A 19,264-nucleotide genomic window follows, 5' to 3' on the forward strand; every position below is an offset into this window, starting at 1 on the left:
CTCCTTGGGGTGTCCCCAGGGGGTCCCAGACATCTTCTCCCCACTCACAGGTTCTACCCCAAAGTGCCACCACCACCTACACCCAGCCCAGCAGGGAACTGGGGGATGCAGGGGGCAGGGAGGGCAGAGCTGGGGCAGTGTCCTGCGTGGTGTCCTGCGTGGTGTCCCAGCCATGTCCCCATCTGATGCTGCCATTCCAGCAGGAAGGATGCTCCAGCTCCCACCACTCCTCTCTGCACCCTGGCCCAGCACAGGGGTGACACTGGGTGGGGACAAGGGGTTTGGGGACTCTGAGGGGGGGAGGCTTGGATGAACCCCCAGGGAAAGCTCCAAGGAAACCCAAGCACCAGGACCAAAGGACCCTGCAAAAGCTCTGCCAGAGCCAGGACCTTCAGCCAACCCTCCAGCTGCCTTAGGAACATCCCAGCAAGCTCTGGTGAAGGTGGGGTGGGTGGGACAGAGAAAGCTCCAGAATTAAAGGGAAGGTTTGGCTGGGATGTCCTCTCCTCCATCTCTGCAGCCTCAGCATCAGGGAAGGAGCAGGAGAGGAACATCCCTGGGGACCAAGGGCAGAGCAGAGATTCCCTTTGGCAGCAAGGATCAGGCAAAGATCTCAGGCACCATAAACCCTTCTGGGGCATTTTACATATAATATATATATATATATTTAATTACTACAGTTCTAAATTTCTGAAATAAATAAGAAGCAACAAGGACCTCTTCTGCACCTCCCAACACAGACACCAAGGGACCCCTCATATTTCAGTGACCCTGTTAACCAAACCCTGGGACTTCTCACATCAGGATTTGGCACAGATGCCAGGAACAGGATCAGTCCTGGCTCCTCTGGCCCACAGCCACTGCCCTGCTACCTCCAGACCCCTGCACTGGTAGTGAACAAGCCCTGGTCTTTAATGCAATTATCTGATCATCCCATGGAAGGCCACTCATTGTGTTACAGCCAGGACTGCATGCCCAGAGGGAGCATTTTCATCATCTAAACCAGCCCAGAGATTCCACTCTCACCAAACCTAATATGGCTCAAACATAACCCCTGAAAGCCCCACCTGGGTTTACAAACCCTCAGCCTCACCAGAACAAAAAGGTTTTGCTCTTTTGGCCCAGCATGAACAAAGAAACGGGGTCAAACCTTTGAGTTTTGGGTCCCTTAAACTCAGCAGAGCCTTTGGATGTTGATTCCAAGCCCATGTGTGATGTGACTGAGGTTTGCAGGGCTACAGCCAGGGGGTGGCTGGGGCTTTGACCTCTTTATTTAGTTGCTCACCTGGCAAAACCTCATAGATGTCATCCTCTTCCATCTCCATGTCTGCTTCCTCCTGATTCAGGGTCCTGTTGTGGGATGCTGTGTGCACAGAGTCAGAACTGTCCACGTCATTGTAGAGCTCTTCATCTTCCTCCTCATCATCATCACAGGGGATGGTGAAGGAGTTCAGGTCTGGCAGGAGAGAGCACAAGCATGGGGAGAAAGGGCACAGGACCAGCTGATGCTTCCAGTGAGCTGAAACCAAGTACCAGAGCCCATCCCCTGGGACTTGGTGCTCACTTTGGACCTTGCAGGGAGGGAACCATCCCCTTGCTCAACCCATGAGCACCTGGTGGGAAGGAAATGGGATGGAAGCTGAGATGAGGCTAAAACAAAGGACAGACCCAAGGAAGGGTGGGAAATGCTGAAGGACAAAATTCATCAAGTGCCTCAAGGAATGGAGTCTGACCCCAACCCCTTCCCTGCCCCACTTGGGGCATCTGAGGGATCACCCAACCCTGGCCAAGCTGCCAGACTCACCTTTCAGGAGGAACTGGATCTGATCCACCCAATCTTCAGCCTCTGCTGGGCTTGGAGCTGTGAACTGGGGAGAGGGGCACTTGTTACTGTGCTGCTGCTTGCATGGAGGGAGAGGTTTTTCATGACACCAATTTTTAGGCTCCCCCTGCCTGGACACTCAGCCTGAAGGTTTAAATTGAACCTGAATCTGAACTGCTTATTTAAAAATGGGCTTTCCAAACCCAACCCTCTCTATGTTCTCACTCAACCCTGTGCAAAGGGATCCCAGGATCCCTCTTGTGCCAAGAGAAAATCCCTGCTGAGCTCAGCTGCCCACAGGGAGAAGCAGCAGGACTTTTTGGGTTGTTTCGCAGGGGTTTGGACACTTGCAGCCTCCCTGAGCCTCCAGCTCCAACCTGCACCTCTGCCCCAGGCCTGGCTTTTGGACCTTGAGCCCAAACCAGCCCAGAAGCTCCATTTTCCCTCCAGTTCCTACCTCATAGGAGCGTTTGCCAGGACAGGTTAACTCGAAGCAGCATCTCCTGCGGGAGTCCCTGCGCAGGTGAGGAGCCACCCGGGCACTGTAGTGCTCAATGGAGAAGTTGCCTTTAGGTTGTTTGCCTGGAAAAAGAAGCAAAACCCTCTAAATAACACAGCTTGCACCTTGCCATCAAGCTGGCTGCACTTCTGTGAGGTGTCCCTGCCCACGGCAGGGGTGGCACTGGGTGGGATTTAAGGTCCCTTCCAGCCCGACCCACTTTCTGATTCAGTGATTTGGAAGATGACAAAACCCCCAGAAATCAACCCTTGGCTCCAGCCCCCACCTCTGCCCCCTGCACTGATCCTGCTGGGGTGAGAGGAGGACAAAGGGAGGAGGTCAAAGCTCCAGCTCCATCCCCACACCCACTGGGGTTCAATCCTCTCCTCGTCACTGCAAACCAAAGCTGGAGGTGTGGGGGCTTTGGAGCCGTGGTCCTGGCTGGGAGGAGGAGGAGGGGAAAGGCATCTGCCTGTCCATCTCATCATGCCCAAATCTGCTGGAGATATTGCTCTCTGTTTATAGGCACCTGATGGAGCATGACTGCAAAATATTTATGTCCACTGCCAGGTGGGTTATGTACAGTCACACAGGGGGGCAGCTGATGGAAAACCTGGTACACACAGCTCTGGGGCTCTCTGCTCTTGTTCTTCACCTATAAAGGTGTTTTTTGGGGAAAAAACCCACAAGCTGAGTTCTACCTTTTGAGGAGAACCTCCCTGTTGTGCTCCCCCTGCTCTCCTCCAGCCCTGTCCCTGTCCTCAGCCTCCACCCCAAGCTTGGGGACAGGGCAGGGACCTCACTTCTTACTTTTCTCGTTGGCATAGTAGTAAAAAGTCTTTCTGTGGAGGACACACCACCTCTTCTGCCACTCTGACCCAAAAAAGCTGTGCTCTGGAAAGAAGAGAAAAAGAGTAAAAAAAATGTTAATTTCTGTTCTGTCGTTGTGTGCTTCAGCTGCATATTTAGAGGAAAGAATAATTTATTATTATTATTTTTATTTCCTAACAGACTCCTGCAGATTTCTGGCACAAAATTCAGGTGAGCAAATTTAGATCCAAAACCTCAGCCAAGGAGGAGAGAACCAACCCATCCTACCAGGCTGGAGCCTCTGCAGCCTTCTCCAGCACTGACCCAGGAGGTTTTTATTGTTTCTTTGGGTTCAACCTCCCCAAATCAGGTTTCAGTCTTTTTCTCTGTCATTGGAGCAAGCAGGGGGCCAGCTCCACAGCTGATGGCCATGAGTTAAAACGGGGCTGTTCTTGCCTCATACCCCCTGCCATACAGCAAATAAATCAAGATAAAATCCCAGTGATGAGGAAATAATTTGTAGCTTTCACAAGAGCCAGCAAAATCAAGATAAACCCCAGGCTGACTCACAGCCCTTATCTCAACTTGCTAATGTGTGTGATGCTACCAACTCCCTTGTCTTCCCTGGGATTTTATCCTCATTAGGTATTAGAAGGGCACATCTTGCCTTAAGAGGACTGGGCTGCTGCTTTAATTCAATTGTTGGGTTTTAATCTTTTTCTTTTTTCTTTTTTTTTCTTTTTTTTTTCAGTTTGATGATCTGCAAAGGAGGAAAATAAATGCAGGCTGTGCCCTCCCTGGGTGCCTGAGAGCAGCCTGGAAGGTTCTGCCTGTGCCTGCAGACAAAGCTGCATCTTCCTCTCTGCTCTTCAGCTGAAAATTGGAGTTTTTGGTAATTCAGAGGTGACCTGAATTACCCCCAAACCTGATGGTGCACTTTACCTCGGGACTTCTTCTCCAGATATCCTTGCTTCAAAATGTTCCCTTGGACAGGCCTGGGCGTGATCTCCTCCAGTCCTAGAGAGAGCAGAGCAGAGCTTTGGCATCTCCCATCTGCACAACAACCCCTCAGCAGGGTTTTTTCAGCCTCCTTTTCTACAGAAGCAGCCTGAGAAGCCAGACTGGGGGTGAAAGTCCTGGCTCCCATCATCTCACCAACCAGGGGTTGGAACTGGATGATCCTCGAGGTCCCTTCCCACCCAAACCATTCCAATTCCTAACCCTGGATGCAGGATCCCAGGAGCCCTCAAGGAAACCAGGACCCTGCCATGGTTTAGTGGTGGCCCTGGCAGTGCTGGGGATGGGGTTGGATTTGCTGATCTTATAGGGAAAAATGATTCTGAGTCAGTGATGTGCATGGGCACAGAGCCCCAGCCTCAGAGCCTGGTGATGCTGCTGGAGGGGATGCTCAGCTCCTCACCCCCAGACAAGGTTCTTTGGGTTCCTGGCAGCAGGAAGGAGCTGCTCAGCTTTATGGATTTGGTGTCTGCTTTATCTCAGGCCACAGCAGCTCTCCCTGGACTGATGGCTCTGCCTGCACAAGGTGATGGCCACATCCCATCCTCACCTCGGGACAGGATGTCCCCCAGGCCACGTCTGGCTGCTGAGCAGCCCTCCCCTTCCTCTCCTGCTCATCTCCTGACACAACAGCTTGTATGAAAACACAACAAAAAACCCCAAACAACCCAATGCCCCCAACCACCTCCCTGTGCCCAGGTTCTTCCCAGGATCCCAGCTCACAGGAGCCCCTCTGCTTTTCTCTGTCTCGCCAGCACCCAGCTCTCAGCCCCATCCATCCCCGCTGTCACCCCCCTCCTTCACAGCCTATTTTCTTTTTTTCTTTTTTTTTTTTTTTTGGTGTGTTTTATAGTTCCCAAACTCTGGGCTGGCCATAAATCTTCCCCAGATGGGTCTCGGGGCGAGCGGCAGACACAAAGAGAAGCAAAGTTTGGGTTGGTGGGAAGGCTCCTCCAGGTCTGTCTGCTCTGCTGGCTGAAACCCAGGCCCTGCAAAGAACAAACCCTCGGCTTGTGCAGAGCTGCCAGAGGGGATTCAGAGCAGGGAAAAGCTGGGATCCAGTGGGATTGCCCCTCTGCAATGGCTGCAGGACACAGCCAGCCCCTTCCCGGGCAGAAAATCTCATTTTTTCTCCAGCACTTGCCCAGCAAACCCCGGTTTGGGCTTTTCTTTAGCAACACTGAGTCCCCCAGTGTTTTTTTTCTTACAACCCAACCCTTTGTTGGATTGTAACAAACCCGAGCCCCTGCTCCTTTTGCAAACACAAATGTCATTTTCTGGGATGTTTACGATGATGGAAACAGAACGGTGCTGCCGGGTGCAGGGGGGGGGGCCCTGTGAGTATGAATATGACATTAATGTGCCCAACGCCAGCTCCCCCACCCTGCTGGCAGGAGCATAAAAAATGCTTGAGTGAAACTTTTATTTAGATGTGAAGAATCCAGGCCCCAGCGGGGTGATGGAGGCAGCCCCAGTGAGATCCCATCAGCGCCAGCGCCGGAATTGAATTACCCAGGGGGGGAAGGCAGGAGCTGCCCGTGCTGCTTCGCTTCTTTAATTTCATTTATGCTCAGTCCATTATCAGCATGGGGCTTCCCTCCATCCCACCCCCCCACACACACCAATCCCAGAAAAGCAGCTGCAGAAATTGCCAGCGTGCAGGATGCTGCCGTGGCTTGAGCCAAAGGATGTGTCCAACCACCCTGGGCCTCTCCAAGAGGCACTTTCTGCTCTTTCCTCCCTTGCCAAGAGGGATCTGGGGGTATGCAAGGAGCTTCCGAATGGCACAAAGGGTGGGGAAGCAGCAGGGACACCGTGAGAGCCCCCAGCAGCCTCTTCCAGCCCCCTCCTCACTCACCATTTCTTGGCTCTTGCCCGTGAGACCCCCCTGGGACAGCTTCTGCCTCCTCGGGGTGCTTGGCTCTACTTGAGATCAATTTTCCACTAACACAGACCCCACAGGTCGGGTTATTTGGGGGTTCCAGGTGCCAGGCTGGCAGCTCACTGGGGCACCTTGGTGGCATCACCTCCAAAACACCCTCAGGACCCCAAATTTCTCCTGCACTCCAAGAGACCTCGTGCCTCAGTTTCCCAGAAGGGAAATCAGGACAAAAGGAGACTCCCTTCTTCTTAGACCCTCTCTGGCTGCTCAGACAAGTTCAGACAATTAAGGAGGGGTTGGGAGGCCTGATTTGATTGTGTGGGGCTCTGGAAAATCTACATTTTACAGAATGTGACATGAAGAGGGCAGCTGTCACCTGTGTTACACACAGAGCCAGGGAGATTAAATCTGCATTGGGGGGGGGGGATCCACGGCTCCATCTGCAGCCTCCCAGGAACAGCTCTGTGCCAAAATCCTGGAGATCCCTTTCCTGCAGAGGCTGCAGAAAGGCTGCAAAGCTACAGGACTTCAGGAGGGGGAGAGAAGTGGGGCCAGAGACCCACACCCATGGGTGCAGAAGATGACACTGGCTCTTTCCTTCCCCTTTTTTTAGTGCATCTCAACCTGTCCTGGCATCTGCATCCCAGGGAGCTGCTGAAGGATGCTCTGAGCCTCACAGGCAGCAGCCTGAACCCAGGGCACCCCCAGGCCTACACAGCAGCTTTTGGGTAGAGTTCTGAGAAGTTTTGGCTGTCAAACGCTGTGACAGTCCCACCCCCCTCCTCCCATGTCCCTCAGGGACTTCCCCTGGGTGCTCCCTGACTCGTGGCCACCAGGGACACAAAAATGTCACAAAAATGTCCCGGTGGTCCCCACGCTGTCACATCCACCTCCTGCTCAAAGGTCCCTGAGCTGGGGGCAGGAGGGGTCTCAGCTCATTCTTTACCCACCAGGCTTGGAGCAGATTCCAGTCCCGGGGATTTTGCAGGGAAAACCCAAACCCAGCTCGACCCCAGAGCACACTTGGCTGCCTCCCCCCCCCCAGCGCTCGTTTCCCGTTGGAGCTGAGGAGGAAAAATAAAAAAAAACAATGGGAGAGAGACAAACATCCCCTCCCACTGCCTCCAGAGCCAGAGGAACTCGGGGGAAGGATGAGAGTTTCTGGAAATCTCACCCAGCATCAAGGTCTGGCACCAAACGGGTCCAGGACGTGGCTGCTGGGGCGGCAGCTGCTGAGGAGCATCTCTGGGTCTCCTCAAACAGAGATTTCATCCAGAAATCAGAATGTTTAGGCTGGAAGAGACCTCCAAGATCATCCAGTCCAACCTTTGACCAACACCATAAGCTAACTACTAAACCATGTCCTTAAGGACCAGGTCCAAATGTTTTTTAAAAGCCTCCAGGGATGGTGACTCCACCACTGTCCTGGGAAGCCCCTTCCAGGGCCTGACAACCCTCTGAGAACCCCCCAAGCAGCTCCTACCCACCTCTGATGGGAGAATAATGCTTCCTACATTTAAACCATCATCATTTTCCCAAGATCAAAAAGATCTTGAGAGCATCTCCCCTTCCCTGCATCCTGATCCATGTGGATCCCCACCCAAACCCTCCTCCCAGGGATCCCCAATCAGTCACCAGTAAGATCTACCCCATGGACCAGTTCCATCTCCTCAGTGGCTCCTTGGTGGCCCTCAGAGATATTTCCCCCCAGTCCTTGGGAACATCACTGAACCTTTCAGCACTTTGGAAATGGCCCCAGGATCATTTATAACCCCGGGAACAGAACGAGCAAAACTGTGTCAAAGAAAATGGGGAACTAAACAATTGTCAGCACGGATCACATGGAATAGATCTTGTGCCAGACTAATTTTATGGCATTTTTTTGAGCAGGAAAATAAGAAAGTATATGAAGTAAAGGCAAAGCACAGCAGAGAAGATTTATCTGGGCTTCAGCTTGACTTTTCAGAAGAGGCTAGTAAGCAAAATCCAGGCATCCACCCCGGGATAACATCCTCAATTGAAATCTGGTCAGCAAACAGGAGGCTGCTGAAAATCAATGGTAACAAATCATGGAGAGGAAATTATCAACTGAAATATCCCTGTGTTCAGCTTTGGGATCAGTCATCTTTAGGCTCCAGAGCCCTTGGATGCCCCAAGGCATCATCCCAAATCCCATCCAAAAACTGCAGAGAACCCCAAAGCTTCCTCTGGGACAGGTGAGGAATTGTGGAATTGTAGCAATCAGTACAAACCAGCACTGAAGGGAAAAGCCAAGATGAACTGAGCCCAGGCAATGTTCATGCTTTTGACAGCCAGGAGAGAACCCAAAATCCATGGAAGTTGCTCAAGAAAAGCACAATTTTCACCTGGGGCTGAAAGGGGCCTTGGCCCTGATGGGTTGGCCCACAATTAATGACCAACCACAGATAAACAGAGGACCCACAGCTGGACCTTTGTCAGGCACCAAATTAGTGTTGGATTCACTGCTGGGTTTCCAGAGGAGTTTGATGATTGATAAGAAAACAAGACACAGAAAACAGCAAAGAGCTGACTGTGGATTGGGCTGGGATTTAGCCTGAGAGAGGGTGGAAAAAGCCTCCAAACTTTTATTGGTGTTTCCACCCACCCACTCCACACCCGTCTGGAAAATTTGACAGCAAGTTTGCAGTTCAACCAACTTTGCCAAAGGGAAAAAAAGAGAAAGAAAATTCAAAGGGGAGGCAGAGCCTTTGGCCCAAAAGTTTCCTTCCAAATCACTAAGTCTATAATTGCAAAATAAAAACCACTAAATCTCAATATCTATTTGCACAGCTCATTAGCCAAGGGCTCACACTCAGCAGAGAGGGGGGGGGAGAAAAAAAAACACCTCTTCAGCACCAAGTGGATTTGGGGAGTTGCCATGGAAACCAGCCCTTCACTGCCACATCTCACAAAGCTCAGCTCAGTTGGGTCTGTCTGTCCCCCCATGGCAGGCTTCCCCAGGACATGATTTTTTAAAGCCCTCTAAAAAAAGGAAAAAAAAAAAAAAGAAAAAGCCTGGTGTATGAAATGTATAAATATCCAATCTGTGTAACTCATTCCCCTGTTATTTCTCTCCCCCAAACACAACATTATGTCAGACATTCGACCTGCTGTGCTACCGGGACACCATGATTTACAACGTGGAAAGGGAAAACCTAAATCATCACGTAATGAAAACATTAAAGTTAATGCATCACAAGTGAGGAATTTATTACCATTAACTCCAATAAACAGTTATAAACCACCTGTCCTTTCCTGTCCACGCGCAGGGACGCGGGCGCGGGGACTTCATTAAGCTCAACTTTCTTTTCTTCTCCACCAGACCGCTCATGTGTGCTCCAAGCAGCCACCATTTATTGTTAACTGGACTGCCTCATTTTCCGGGGCCTGGAGAAGGTTTGAAGGACTCATCCATTTCCTTCCACGGGTGGCTCGGTGCAGACAGATGGAAGAGGAAAGTTCCCGAGACGCGCGGCTCGATGAGTTCATTGAAACGCTGCTGAAATCTCTGCCCTGACAAGAGCTACCCCTCAGCCTGGCCCTGGATGCCCTTAATCCAAGAGCCTGATGGAGAAGTGATCACATCTGGGCACCTCGGGGGGTTCCACCAACCCCCAGCCTGGCCTCAGGGGGCACTTGGACCAATATTTGCTTCTCGTTGAGGTTGCATCACCACCACCTCCTCGGAAACCTAAGCCTGACACTTGAAGCCTGGTTGAAACCCCCCTGGCCCAGGTGGGACCACCTGCCTCTGCCCTGGAATGGGTTCCCAGGGGGGTTTTCAGGATCCAGTCATGGAATTGTAAAGGTTGGAAAAGACCTCTAAGGTCATCAGGTCCAACCATCAACCCAACGCCATCAGGAACAAACCTCCAGAGATGGGAACACGAGGCAAGGAGGGACCCAAGCAGCAAACTCTGGGTGCCCACAGACACCACCCCGAGGTCTGCTCAGGGCTATCAGCTCTGAGGGGACAAACCAGACCCTGCTGTGATGTCCCACCCAACCTCTCTGCCACCCAGCATCACCACACCAGGCCCCAGAGCCACAAACCAGGGCAGGGAAATTCCCAAGGGACGCAGAGGGGATTTTCATCCACAGGGGCTCAGCTCAGCCACCTGTTTGCTGAAGGCCACCCCACAGCCCTTTATTCCTCCAAAAATCCCATCCCACATCACTGCCGGCCTTGACACCGACGATTCCAATAGATCACCCTGGAAAATCACCAGGATTTAAGGAGAGAGGAGGGTTAGGGGGGAAAAAAAGTAAACGAACGACACGTAATTTTTCAGGCGGAAACAATGGGCAGATGAAGATCTATGGGTGTCAGGCTGCCAGAGGAGGCTCTGCTCCCTTACCTCGTACAGTGTCACTCTCATGACCTCTACCATTTGAAATGCTTTGATTCCACCTTGCCCAAGGGATCTCGGAGTGCTGGGGAAGAGATGAGGAATGCCCGTGCCTGACCTCACCTCCCCATTGTCTGACGACCGACAGCATAAATCAGGTGGGTTTTTTTTTGGTTTTTTTTTTTTCCCTCTCTGCAGACCTGAGTGTCAAGAACCCATGTGAGAAGGCTGGAAATATTAAGTGATTTCCCTGAGGGTTTTTTCACTGTTACTTCATTTCTCTCCTGGAACTGGAGGAGCTGTGTTTCAGGGGAAGAACGACCTCGATTTGGGTCTCAACCAAAGAGCAGGGATGCTGGCACCAGCACCCACCTGGGAGAGGGGCAGGACCAAACCCCCAGCCCAACCTTCCCAACCTCCTGCAAACCAAAACTCATAGAATCCTAGAACATCACCTTGGAAGGGACCTCAAGGATCTCCTCCTGGTCCAACCCTTCTCATTTCTTCAAACTTCCCAAGCTGGGGGAACCCATCTGCTGGGCATCATTCAGCACCCAGTGGGGCCATCCCAGGAGAACTGCTGGGAGTTATTCCCCATTATTATTATTATATTAGAAATGGATTTAGTTCACTTGCCAGGCTGGTACCAGTCCTCTGACAGCCTCTTCCTCAGCCCAAGCGCTGGAAAGGGCAGAGAGCAGCCCTGGGGAATGGGAGCAGCTGATTTGAGGGATATTTAAGGAAATTTTTGGCAGTATTTCCCTAGGAAGCCACCTTCACCTGCCTGCTGCTGCTGAGAACATTGGTACCTGCAATTCCACAGCTCTTCCCAAGCCTAAAGCCCATCCCTGAAGCTCCAAGCAGGATCATTACTGCAGCATTCAAACCCAGCATCACTCTTCAGAACAAAATTTGCAGGGAATTAGTCCAAACTGCTGCTTGCAACCAGGCTGTTGGCTTGTTTGGTCCCTAAGGCCCATCAAGCTCCTTTGGTGGTCAATTCCTTGGCACTGCTGTCCCTGAACCTCCATGCCAGGCTACCAGCTGGTGACATCCCTGGATGGGATGGGAAGCACCAGGGTGGCCCCCTGGGTACCACTCCCCCTGCCCTACAAACACCATTTGCTGGTTGGGTTTGGGGCACCCGAGGAACCCAAAGGCAGAGCAGATCCCTCAGCTCCCCAGCGTGGTTCAAAGGGCCAAAACTTGAGGCTGGAAATTGCCACCTCACCCCTGAGAACCCAAGGAAGGGCCTGACCAGGGCTGGAGGCTGCAAGGGGGAGGAATCCACCCTTCCTGTGCTTATTAAATTCTTTCATTTCAAACCAGGAGCTTGGGTCTCCTGCTTCCCTTTCATCTAAGCTCAGGTCTACTTTTTTTTTTTTTTTCCCTTTTAAATTTTTTTTCCCCCCCCTTGCTTCCTACTTCTGAGTAATTGTTAGAAAAGTAAAATCAACAGGTTGTAAAATGATAAAAGCACAGTTCCCGGGTAAATCCTCCCCTTGGGCTCACTTCTCCTCTCGTTTTACACTGATAAAATGCCCCTGCCTTCCCTGGAGCCCTCTTGATTTACATCACACACCTCGGATTACGAAAGAAACGTTGATTTTCTGATACCAACACAACATGAATCCAGACACACCCAGCCTGGCTCTGCCAGCCCAATAAATCAGGAGCAGAGCCAGGAATAGCTTCTATCCGAGTAATAGAGCTTCAACTACACCACACTGATATGGGGAGAGCAATCCAACCTCCTTAATGTAGATAGTTATATCCAAATAAAGGTGCTTTATGTCAGTATAAATTATTCTCTCCCCATTTAGGGATGCCTCTCTGCAAAATGAATGTGCTCCAGCGGCTGCCAATCTGGATGCAGACAGATTGTTTAGAGAGGAAAAAAAAAAAACCAAACCAAAACAAAAACCCAACCACCAGCAAACCCGTGGTGAAACACAAGCTGAGGTTTGATGGCTCCTTCTCCTGGACCCAGCTCTCTGGGGTTCTGCCAATTTTTTCGGGTTTTTCCCCCAAAAAACCTGCTGCCTTTTCTGATGCATCATCCCCAGGTGTGAGCAAGGAGGCACCGAGAAGGCAGGGCAGGAGGGCAGCCAAGAGGAGCTGGGGATGGGCACAGCTCTGGAAGGGCCACACCAGACAGGAGCAATGACTCCCACAGCTGCCAAATGAATTTCAGACCTTGTTTAACCTCAGCATTACCTCTGGAGCCAGCCCAGACCAAATCCCCACTGACAGAAGGCTTTGTCCCACGTGTTGCTGCTCCCTCTTTAGTGTCTTGTCTGTCCACAGCACAATTAAAGACACGTGTGGATGAGGAGTGGGACCAGGGACACGGGGCCCTGATGCAGAACACAGAGCTTGGTGCCACCTTTGCAGCATCCCTGGACTGAGGAACCCCCTCCCAGAGAAAGAGCTTTGGCCCAGATGCTCTGATATTTTGGTTGTTTTGAGGTTTGGTTTTTTTTTGGTTTTTTTGCAAACTCTGCAAACCCAAAAGAGCTTGAGAAACTTCTAGATGCCTCCTTGTCTCAGGCAGAGGTGGGGGCTTTGGGATCCTCACCCTTCCTGGGATCCCTCTCTTATCCCTCAGCTCCTTTCTGCCATGGAGCACCAGGAGCTGCACGGCCAGAGGCAGCTGAGGAGGGGGATAATTCCCACTCCTGATTTCCCCCCTTCCCATTCCCAAGACTCCTGGTGCAAAGGAAAAAGGAGCAAAGGCCCAGGGAGTGTCTGGAGCTGGTTAAGGATCCTGCTTTGAGCTGCTCTGGGACAAAGATGTTTCTTTTTAAAGCCCCAGACAGGAGCCCAAGTGATGAAAGGAGCTTTCTGGGTGGCTGCTGTCCCAGCAGAAACGCAGGACCCGGAGCCTTGGGAGGGTTGATTTAATTCAAAGTGATTTAAATTGTCAATTTTCATGATGATTTAAATCACAGAGGAAGATGTCTTCATGGAGATCATCCATTTTCATGGGGATTTGCAGCTGTACTTTTTATTCCCTTTCTAAAGGAAAGCCAGTAACCATCCAAACGTGTTGCTAAAGTTCATTTTTATGGTAAATTTAACATTTCTGTTAGCAACCAGCAGAACACACTCTATCTATGCAGAAATATTTCGGTCATTATGTAGCTTAACAAACATTTATTTGGGTACTTAAATTTTGTGTTATGTCACACAATAGTGAAAGATGTGGGGTTTAGGAAGTGATTATTAACTTTTATTCACAGCTGATGGTCTGAGACTGAAATTCAAATAAAAAAATCTTCCAAAGCAATGTTTGGAATTTTATTGGGAAGATAAATTTACTTTTAACTTGATGGATATATGAGGGGGGGAAATGAAATCCCATTAAATTTAAAGCTGATTTATTTAAGGAAGGAAGTGTTATCAGTAGTGATGCCACGGAGTTTGAGGTTTCACATCACAGCCTTCCCCTGGGCAGATCTCATCTTCCCAAACTTTGTCTCCCTCTTCTAAATTTTGAATAAATCCAGCAGTTGCCTTTCTTGGCCTTCCAGTTTTTGGTTCTGCATCAGAATATTAATTAAGGCTCCAGTGTCTTAACTCAAGATTTGGCAAGCAACAACTTTTGGGGATTTGTCTTTTTTCCTTTTGAGTCTTAACAATTCTTTTTAAAGCTTCATCTTGAAATTAGTATCTTTGGGTTTTTTAAAAACACACCCCTTACCTCCCTCCTCCACGGCTTTCAGACAAACCCTGCAGTGCCTGGAGAGGCTGGGGGTGGCTCAGCACCCAGGGGAGCATCCCATGACCTGGATCCATCCCCAAGGAGAGGATGCAAAGATGGAGCATCCCCTTCCTTCCCCTCCCCAAGCCTCAAATGTTGGACCAGCAAAGAGCAGGGGATTTCACACCTCATTTTTCCCAACCTGGCACCGTTATTCCAGCAACTTCCACCTCTGGCTTAACTCCCTCCCTCCTTTTTCTTTTACATTTCCCTCTCCCCAATTCTTTCCGGGGTCTGGCACCCCGAGGTGTCTGTGAGTCCTCCCAGGCTCCCACCTCCTGGCGTGGCTGGGCATGGAGCCATGCAGGAACTGGGGAAGGGGGAAGCCCCCCAGGAGCCCCAGGAGAGCTCTGCCTGTGGTGCCGTGGGAGGAGGATGCTCCAGGCTCTGGTGTTGGGTGATACGGGGCAATTAGATTAAAGTCTCTTCCATTAGTGAAGAGTGAGAGTCTGCTAAGTGTGGTATCTGTTAGCCCAGAGTCATAACAAACCCACAGATAAATGAAGTGCCAGTTACCTCCTTCAAAAAAAAAAAAAACAAAAAAACCAACCTAAAAAACCCCAACCAACCAACAGAAAAAAACCCAATCCCAAACCAAAAACAAAACCAGGAAAAAAGAACAAGTTGCTTCCTCTTGGAAAAGCTCTGAGCTCCTGAATAAAATTCAAATAACAGCATAGCCCTCCCTGGCAAACCCATTTCTAGCAAACTGGAGTATTTGATCAAAAAAAACAGGCTGTGTGTTAAAGGAAAACAGCTGTGAAATGCTAAAGGTAGGACACATTTTTAGGGAATCACCCAGGGGAAGGGCAGGGATGTTGGGTGCTACAGGAACCAGGGATGCAGCAGCCCCCGTGGCCTCCACCCTGCAGGTTCAGACAACTTTCTGCAGGACACGAGGGAAATCACTGGGAAGAGGGATTTGTCCCATGCAAAACTCATCAGACACCATCACCTCTCACCTGTCAGCCAATCTGACTGAATTCCCACCCCACTGGTCCTGCTCAGCAATGGTGTGAGCTGTTCTGCACCCACGGGGAGCCCTGCTCCATCCTCCATCCCTTCCACCCAGCCCTGTCCCCCCTCCAGCCCTGGTCCCAGTGGCTTCCCACAACCAGGAAACCCCCAAACCAGCACCAGGGCTGGGAGCACACAGGGAAAGGGAATCACAGAATCATTAAGGTTGAAAAAGATCTCTAAGAACACCAAATCCAACCCCACCCCACCATGCCAACCAACCCTGGTGCCACATCTCCTGTGCCACATCTCCAGGGATGGGGACTCCACCACTGCTCTGGGAAGCCTGGGCCTTACCCTAACAAACCCGTGCCAAGAGCAGGAGCTGGGGAGGACCTCAGACTCCACCGATTTTCCCCATTTTGAGCATTTGGGATTGCAGGATCCTGACAAACCCCTGCTTGGCAAAGCCACACTGCTGGGCCAGCCCCAGGGATGCAGGGGACAACAAACCTGGGGCTCTTCTCTGCAATGGGACAAAACAAGGAGGAAATTCAGGATTTTTGCCACCTCCCCTCAGTGACAGTGCCACGGGAGGGCTCTGTGCTCTCCTGCAAGCCCCAGCCATCCCAGCAGGTGGGGCAGAGTTGAGCTCGGTGGCATCACCCCTGCTGCCCCCGGCATCCGGGAGGGAAGCGGAGACGAAACTTGGCCACTGCTTTTTCTTGTTCCAGATAAGAAAATCATTTGTCACTGGGAAGGGTGGGGTGTGTGTGGGGGGGTTGTCGGGACGGGGAAGGAGGGGTGGGGGGAGGTTTATCGGGAAAGTGTCAGTCTGTCCACACGACCTGGAGAACAAATGTGTGTTTTATCATCCGGCCAAGAAAACCCACCCAGCACCTGCAGCAGGCGTGTGCCCCGGCTGCTCTGGCAGAAAGTCACAGTGATGGATTCGCCCATCTTAATTAATGTAAACAAACAAAAGAGGAACATCAAATAATGCCCTTGACAGCCTTGAAAACGGAGCCGGGAGAGCAGAGAGCCCTTTATAAAAGAAGGGCTTTTGATGTGCAGGCCCCAGGATCAAGGTTTGTAAATAGCAGCAGCTCCGTATCGCGCCTTATCCAAATATTTTCATTTCCCATCACAAGCTGAGAGCCAGGGGTTGATGGTTTTGGACTCTTCAACTTTCAGCTTTCACCCTGCAGCCCTGGAGGGAGCAAGCTGAGGTGGGCAGTGGGGGGGCCACCCCTTCCCCATCACCCCTGCTCTGCTCCCTGGGCTCTCCCTATGGAAAAGTCCCCATCACTGGCACAGGATGCTGGGGACACCAGTGCCACCCCCCTGCCTGGCCCAGGGGATGCTGAGTGACCCAAGCAGCCCCCATCCCATCCTGTTCTTCCAGACAGGAGTGGAGGAACAGGCCAGAGGGTTAGGGGGGGTTCAGGAGCCCCACATGAACCAAGGGTGTCATCTGGGGGGATGAAGCATCACCCGGTGATGCATAAACAGGATTAGGATTGCTGAGATGTGGGAAGGAATCCTGACCCTCCCTGTTTGGCTCTGGGCAGGACCCTGGACCCCAGAGCCCAGTGGGATTCTGCTGGTCTGGCCACCTTTTTGCTTTGTCCCCACTGGGCACCAAGAGGGGGGCTCTGGAGGGAAAGGAGACACACGCCAGCCCTCGGGGTGCTGCCCAAAGCAGTGCCCCTGATTTTGGGGTGCAGAGAGGAGGGGGTTATCACTGTGGGTGTCAGATAGAAGGGGAAAACCACACCTTTAATCCTGAGCAGCAACGAGACTAAAATTAGAGAGAAAAGGAACAGAGGAAAAAAAAAAGCTTTACACCATAAATATCCCGTGAATTCTCCTCTTGACATCGGGGTTACATTTCGGGTCTTTAAAAACACATATGACTAAAATCAAGAGCTCCCATCAGCTCCTCTGGCATATTTATGGTCTCAGGGAAGGGCTCCCAGACAGAAATCCCACTCTGACTTATAAAGGACCCAGCAAAGGTCAGCGCTGGGATGTCCAGAGCCGAAGCACTTCCCGACTGCAGACCTGGTACCCAGGGGATGCTGGATGTGGGGGGGGGTCTCCGAGGGGCTGGGGCTGTCGAAGCCGAGCAGGGCTGGGTCAGGAAGGGGCGGAGGGAGGGGGGGAAGGACCGTGTCGTGCCGGGACTTGGCCACAAGGCAGCAGCAGAAGCCCAGAATTGGAGGGAGGAGATGCGCGAATCCTGGTCCCGGCCCGGGGACAGCAGCGGGACCGGACCCTGCTGGGCACAAGGGGGGACCCAACCCCCCTGCCCGGTTTGTCCGACCCAAAGAGGGAGGGACTTGGGCTGATCACCCCTAAACGGGCACCCTGGTGACCCCCAGTCCTGGGGTGTCCCCTCAACTGTGGGTGATGCCCCGGGGGGAACAGAGCAGGCTGGAAGATGGAGAGGGGGAAGCTCTTTAGTCACCCCAAAAAATGATTTTCAGGGAGCTCAGTCCCCATTCTGGAGCTTTTTATCCTAAAAAGAGGAGGGGACTGCTGAGGAATATTTGGGCAGGGTCAAAGAGGAGCTAAAGCTGGAGCTGGGGGTAAAACTGGGCTCTCCCACCCCCCAGTCCTACAGGTCAGGCTGGCAGAGTCCAAACTGTCCCCAGCTCCCTTGGTCCCTCCAACCCACCCTCTGTCCATCCTGGGGGGTGCAGGAGAGCTGGCAGGGGTGGCACCCCAGCCCCATCCCACCCAAAGACCCCCTGGCAGGTTGGTACCAGCACCATTTACTGGACCTTGGTGCCTGGTTCCTACTGGTGATGGGGACACCGAGGCAGAGCCCAACACACTCCTGCCCTTCCCCTCGCCTGACTTCATCACTTTTTCCTCTGCAGACTTTTCTAAAAAGTGCTGAACATGACACTGTTTGGCTGTAATTATTTATCCAAAGGTAGGGAATGAGAGAAACACACCGTGATTAAAAAAATTATTGGTAAAAGGAGATAAAATAAAGTATTGATCAGGTCGGCTGTATCCCGCCTCTGGAAATATAAGAAAGTGACAGGGCTGGATAAAGAATGCCAGGTCCAAAAAAGAAGCTGCTTCTTATTACATCTCAGATCCACACCAAGTGATAAATCCAGGATGCTATAGATCAGGGATTTATTATAAAGAGCACCAAATGTGGTTAATCAGATGTGTCCCTGGCTACAAATCCAGGCCAGCTCTGGGGCTCAGGACCCAGGGGTGACATTTGGACCCCACCTCACCCTCCACTGAGGGATTTGGCACTAACCCCAAGGAAGCTGCTTGAGGAAAATGGGGAGAAAAAAGCAAATTTTCAGTGCCAGTTCTGCATCCCTTTCATAGTAAACCTTGAAATTCCTGCCTGGCAGAGGGGAAGATGAGGAATAGCAGGACTGGGCTCTGCAATCCCAACCGGCAGCACGGAGACAAGCCTGAAATGTTTAGGCAAAGGTGAAAGAGACACTGAGACCCTTGAAACGTCTCTCATCAAATCAAAACCCTGAGCTTAATGGCTCAGGCTACCTCAGAGACCAATAAAAGGCCCAAAACCGGTTATGAGCCCGTGATCTGAGGTTAGAGGAAACCTGGCAGAGCGCTGACTGATTGGAGACTTATTGGAAATAAATAAAAAGGTTGCATTAAACCTCACGGAAGGTCAGGGCGCCAGCGCAGCTCATGGAAGGTGAGTGCCCTCATTACCCCTCCCAGGGTACCCCCTGCACCTTGGGGATGCTGCTGGTGGTTTCAAATCTCTTTGTGGAGAGGAGATTTATATAAAACTGATTATTGTTATTTTTGCAGCAGAGGAAGAGTGCATCCATCAGGCTGCTCTGCCTTCCCCCCCCCTGCTTCTGCTTTCTGGGACTTCACTCCAAGCACCTGCAACCCGGCCCTGAATTTGGTCAGGGATTTAAAAGAAAAATGGAAAAAAACAAAAAAAAAAAGGCAAAGAACAGCCTTCATCAGTCCTTCCCCACCAGGACCTGCCTCAAACTGCCCCATACCCCACCTAACAATCCTCCCTCCATCACCAGGAGTGCGGAGCCTTCAGCACCAGCATCTCTGCTGACCCTAAAATGCAAAAAAAAAAAAAAAAAAAAAAAAAAAGGCAGAAAGGCTCTGTCCT

General features: G+C 51.4%; 1 protein-coding gene across 4 annotated transcripts in view; it reads right to left on the reverse strand.

The window, feature by feature from the left end:
* SKAP1 (src kinase associated phosphoprotein 1) overlaps positions 1 to 19,264 on the reverse strand; it is a 130,039-nt gene that overhangs the window by 18,108 nt on the left and 92,667 nt on the right. For all 4 annotated transcript variants that reach the window (XR_011722856.1, XM_071728362.1, XM_071728364.1 and 1 more), the window contains 5 exons: positions 4,074 to 4,148; positions 3,132 to 3,215; positions 2,280 to 2,404; positions 1,805 to 1,868; positions 1,286 to 1,456 (listed from right to left, as the gene is read on the reverse strand). Coding sequence is in view for 3 of the 4 variants with exons in the window: in XM_071728362.1 (XP_071584463.1) it covers positions 1,286 to 1,456; positions 1,805 to 1,868; positions 2,280 to 2,404; positions 3,132 to 3,215; positions 4,074 to 4,148 (519 nt within the window). In the remaining variant the exon portion in view is untranslated. The remainder of the gene's footprint in view (positions 1 to 1,285; positions 1,457 to 1,804; positions 1,869 to 2,279; positions 2,405 to 3,131; positions 3,216 to 4,073; positions 4,149 to 19,264) is intronic.

The sequence above is a fragment of the Heliangelus exortis genome, chromosome 29 (assembly GCF_036169615.1).
Source record: "Heliangelus exortis chromosome 29, bHelExo1.hap1, whole genome shotgun sequence".
Lineage (NCBI taxonomy): Eukaryota > Metazoa > Chordata > Aves > Apodiformes > Trochilidae > Heliangelus > Heliangelus exortis.